We start from the raw sequence: 5223 nt of genomic DNA on the forward strand, positions 1-5223 counted from the left end.
AGGTCTGAGCTGCGCTGCGCAGCGCTGCATAATAACGCAATTCAGCAAAGGAAAATAAACCGAGGAGGGGAAGTCACCCTTTACTCCTCCTCCCTCCTCCTCTCGCTGGACTTTTGGGGAGTTTGTGCTCTGTGGAAGGCTAGGGAAAGGGGGGTGGGTGCTTAGTTTGTTGTGGCTTCAGTCGGTGTATCGCTCGATGGTGATGCCAGGACGAGATAAGAGGTCGCCGAACCCTCCGCGCTGTCTAGACCAGTTTGTGACTCAACCTGAGAAACTGGACTGAGCGCAGTTTGCAGCAGATTTCTGCCCCGGAGATCAGCTGAATGGCCGCTGATACCTGCTGCATGACCCGAAGGCGAGAGGCTGCAGATGGAACCCGCTGATAAGACAAGAGAGCAACGGCTCAGCTTCACCTGAACAGGCCAAACAACATATCCTGAACTCATGAATCTGTGTTAAACCTTCCGCGTACCGAAGCAGCGTTGGTTTTAATCTAGACCGTACTCGGTTTTAAATTGGAATGGTGAATTAGAACTTTTTAAATTAAAAAGATTTAATATTCACCCCGTGGTTTTTAGTCTTTTCTAATTTTGCATGAACATCTCCACTAATGTCAGACAAATTTCTATTAAAGTATTTGCTGAAGTCTCGCAGCTGCACAGCTGGTCTAAAACGTGCCTGCGCAAAGATATGTCAATAAGCGTTATATTCATTTTTTAAATTATATTTTTATTAGTTAATAATCCCTTTACGAATTGTTTTATACCAATAAATAATATAACAATAATTTACTTTTGTTGGAGAAGCTAAAACAACCGGTATCCTGCCCTTAAGATAAAGTATTTTACAAGAAGAGATTCACATGCTCTGACCTTAAGACAAAGAGTCAACAGGGCTCCACAATCCAATAAATGTTTCAAATTTTTAAAAAAAAATCTGAAGAAACAAGACACAATATGCTCACAATAAAATGGAAATGTCTTCCTCTCTGGTGTTGCAGGAGAGCTTTGTCCTGGTAGATCCATGTGGAGGCTTCTGTACAAAAGTCCGTATCAATCATGCAACAACTCTTTTCTCAGTTTGTGTCAGTCAGAACGCCCCATATAGAACCAAATCTGGCTCAGAGGAGGTTTTCTTTCCATCTCCTGATGTGTTGGGGAGGAAAGAAATGATTTTCTTCTCTCTAGTTCAGATGAAGTGATGAGCTGGTCACATGCAGGGGGATCATAGATCATGTTGCAATTGTCCTTGCAGAATGGGAAGGTGGGACTTAAATCCCCGTTTCACGTCTCCACCGGGCTCGGTACCATACTGTTGGGGGTGTCCGGTAGCTGGGAGGACAGAGACGTCACATCGCTGCCTGAAGAGTTCCCCAGAGACCCCGACTCAGAGAAAGATACCTGTGAACACGGAGAGAAGGTGTCAAAGGTCAGATTCAGACAAACGGACTGACAGACAGACAGACAGACAGACAGGGGTACACACACCAGTTGTTGGAAGGCAGGCTGGTCCAGGTCACTCTGTAGGGCAAACTCACTCAGGGCTTTCCATGGAGGCTGGTAGGTCTGGACCTCCACCGGGTTCCCCTGCACGGCGCTCTCATGTCGAATGGGGCTTCCAGCAACCAGAGGGGTTCCTGTGAGGCCCTGCAGGTTCTATCATGTACATCCAAACATTTAAACATTTAAAAATGTTTAAATGGTAAAAACATTGTGCACACATCAACACAACTAGATTTATTTTGTCTTTTAAAAATATTTGTCCTTTTCTGATTAACATTTTCTTCTGAAATATGTCTTTTAATTGTAATAAATGAACTGAACCATCTGCTCTCAGAGTGGTCTGTTTACCTTTTTAAAAAAACATGTATCTTTAAAATTACAGATACCAAACTTAAATTAGACATTTAAATAATTCAGTGGAATAACACTGATGCCCGCTGTAGGATTATCTTTTATAATTCTTCTGCCCTCATGCAACAATTAACGTGCCAGCATCAGAAAGAAAATATATGATAATGCTTAAATTTAACAGAAAGTTTTATCTGTGTGTACAAATGCAAAAAGGTTGTGATTCTTTATTTTAAAGACTACTTTTAAAAAAAGGGAAACGCACAAATCAAAAGGAATAAATGATTTTTGGTAGGAATCAAATGGTCAAACTTACGAAGATGCTTACAGTCTTATCACTGTGTTGCTGTTGCTGCAGCTGCTTCATCAGTTGCGCCTTCTTCTTGTCTTTGCAGCGTTTGTTCTGGAACCAAACCCGAATCACTCTGGGGCTCAGGCCGGTCATCTCCACCAGCTGCTCCTTCATCAGCGCGTCCGGCCTCGGGTTGGCGTTGTAGCAAGTCCGCAGCGTGTGGAGCTGCTTCTCGTTCAGCACGGTCCTGACACGCGTCGTCTTCTCCGACTGCTTGTGGACGTGGTTCCGGTGCGTGGCCTGCCGCATCGAAACCGGGTCTGCAAACGCCGCAAACCAGAGCAAAAGGGTCAGAGACCTGAGATGAGACCGGGAAGCTCATAGATTCCCATTTGGACTTGTTAATAAAATCATCGTGACACATTAGAATCTTTTGAGCGGGGTAAAATCTCAGTTTCTTTCTGTGCCTAGTACATTAATTTAGTTTGGACACTGCGTGTTTACCTGGGTATTTGCCTATTTTCTTTGGTTGCATCTGGTACGTTTACACATTTCACTTGTATTTTTTGCCACATAAAAACACGAGAGTATATGTTATTTTCATAAACCCGGCCTTTAGCTTGATTTCGGCCCGAAGTTTGAAGCGAAGCGGCTGCTGGAGTCGCGGCAGCTGCTCCTCTCCGAGATGGAGCGCTTTCAGCAGTTGCAGGACATTATTCACACGTTAGCTTCTTTCTCTCCCCGTTGGCAGGCGATCTGAGCTCTGACAGCTCTGGACGCACACATGCACACGCGTACACGCGCTTCTCACTCACCCAATAGCAGATTATTCAGATAATGGCAACAGAGTAAGTTAAAGTTGATGAGATTAATAATAATAATAATAATAATAATAATAATAATAATAATAATAATAATAATAAGAAGAAGAAGAAGAAGAAGAAGAACATAAGAATAATGTTTGTTTTAGTTGAGTTTTTAATTCTTCAATTTTAAACGAGTCGACCGTAAGCGTTTTCTTATAAATTATTTCTGTACTAAAAACTATTTATTTTGCGCAGATCTTGACTGGAATTTATGATGCCTGCTGCAGCTTTAAAAGTCTGCTTTTTACTATAACTCCTAAGGACAAAGCTAGCCAATAATAATGAAACGAGTGGAGCAAGAATGGAGGCAGAGACCCACCTGTCAGGTGCAGGGCTCTGTTGGAGTGCAAGTGTCCGGGGCTGATGGGACTTCCTGCGGAGCTCTTCTCCAGTAGAATGCTGTGGTCGGCCCGGCAGAGCAGCTCTTCTTCCCGCAGGGAGAACTCGTCCCCCGGCAGCAATTGTCGGCTGCACACCGAGCACCTAAAACACTCGATGTGGTAAACGTGATCCCGGGCTCTCATCACCAAATCGCTGCTGCTGAATCCCAGGTTGCATTTGGCGCATTTTATTCCAAAGAGTCTGCGGACGTGAGACAGGCAGAACGATGATCAAAATGAATAATAATAATAATAATAATAATAATAATAATAATAATAATAATAATAATAATAATAATAATAATAACATGTTGTGAAATAATGTGCTGTTTGCCCCCTCCTCCAGCATTTTTAAATCTATTTAACGTTGAGCATAATGCGGATTTTTTTGCGGGCTGATAGACTTCAAAATGGAAGCCTGCATTTTGGACTCTAAATTCAGGTCTTTATATCGTTATTGAATTTTTCTTAAAGACACCTTCATCCGTGGGGAAACACATCTAAACTCCTACCTTACATAATCTCTCTTGCAGTAGGTTTTTCCGTCTCGGACGAAGCATGTGCAGGTCTCGTCCAGGTACTGGCTGCACTCCGCGCACTTCAGGCAGGCTGCGTGCCACTCCAGGTCCGGAGAGACTTTCAGTATATACTGGTCATGGATCTGGCTTCCACATCCTACACACATGGCGAATCCTTGCTTCTCTACAGGGATCAGACACACAAGTCAAACACTCGGAACCCACATTACTCAGAGTTAAGATTGCAATATTTCTGTTTGAGAAGGTACAAACGGGCAATTTCGGTGCTGTAATGAACTAGTGTTTGGCGGAAGCGACACTTGTTGTAAGAGATAAATGTCATGCAAATATTTGAAAGGAAAAAAAACAAATAAAAAATAACAATAACAATAATAATAATAATTTCAAAAATAGCTTCGCCGTCGGTGTAGCCGCTTCCACAAAACAATCACCGACCACCGAGGAGTTTGGAGGACTTACTTTTGGAATGATCCCCCATATCACCCAAGAAAGAAGAGCTAAAGATAATATCCACCATACAGGACGGACAAACGGACGGCGCTCCAGGCAGAACGATGAGCGGGCCCGCGACTCCCTCCCTGATAACGTGCGTCTTTCCAGACTTTGGGGGGCAGGAGACGAAGATGCAGGGTCCCATACGCGCACTGCTCCGACGTCATGACGTAAGCGCGGGATTTCACCAATCACGCTCTTGTACACAAAAATAAATAAATAAACAAACATTTATTTATTTAAGAGACGGGTGCAATTCTATAGATTTTCATGTAAGATTGACTTTTTAAAATAACGATCTAAGCCAATGAATGACTTTTGGAAAATTGCACACAAACTCAATAAATACGATATTATAACAACACTAAAAACGAGCAGCGCTATTACAAGTAATTACATCCTATATTACAGTTAATATTCGATTCTACTATTTACTTTGTCCTATATAATTTTACAAGTATTATTCAATATCGGAAGACGTCCAACGACTAGTGTTTTCTCTGATCTTTTTGGCATTTTCCGTGACACATCTACAGTAAATTGATTTAGCTGTCTTTGCGCTTCATGTCAGCGTTATTTTTAGCCTTTGGCTATGATTTTACCAATTCAGTTTATTTTACGCTGCAATACGAATTAAAACACGTCAACGTTTCTGTGGAATGTTCTATCTCCCTCCAAACTGTTGATCTACTCGAGAACAGCGCCGTCTACTGGCACAAATACACACCTACATCTATCAATGCCGCGATCTTGTTTTAAGAAATAATGATCGATATTTCTTCTGCAGGATGTTGGTTTGACTAG

At 42.3% G+C, this 5223-nt stretch overlaps 1 protein-coding gene across 2 annotated transcripts; it reads right to left on the reverse strand.

The window, feature by feature from the left end:
* Window positions 1-672: 672 nt before the first annotated feature.
* On the reverse strand, window positions 673-4603 carry isl2b (ISL LIM homeobox 2b). Of its 2 annotated transcripts, none has more exons than XM_057025195.1 (6): window positions 4387-4603; window positions 3901-4090; window positions 3328-3590; window positions 2179-2462; window positions 1488-1655; window positions 673-1400 (listed from the first exon to the last, which is right to left on the reverse strand). In XM_057025195.1, exons 1-6 carry the CDS (start codon window positions 4562-4564, stop codon window positions 1284-1286), a joined length of 1200 nt encoding a protein of 399 aa, XP_056881175.1. In that variant the 5' UTR covers window positions 4565-4603; the 3' UTR covers window positions 673-1283. The 2 variants fall into 2 exon arrangements, with proteins under 2 accessions (XP_056881175.1, XP_056881174.1); XM_057025194.1 differs by having other exon boundaries at window positions 675-1400; window positions 2167-2462.
* Between the last annotated feature and the right edge of the window lie 620 nt (window positions 4604-5223).

This window comes from Takifugu flavidus, chromosome 2, assembly GCF_003711565.1.
Source record: "Takifugu flavidus isolate HTHZ2018 chromosome 2, ASM371156v2, whole genome shotgun sequence".
NCBI lineage: Eukaryota > Metazoa > Chordata > Actinopteri > Tetraodontiformes > Tetraodontidae > Takifugu > Takifugu flavidus.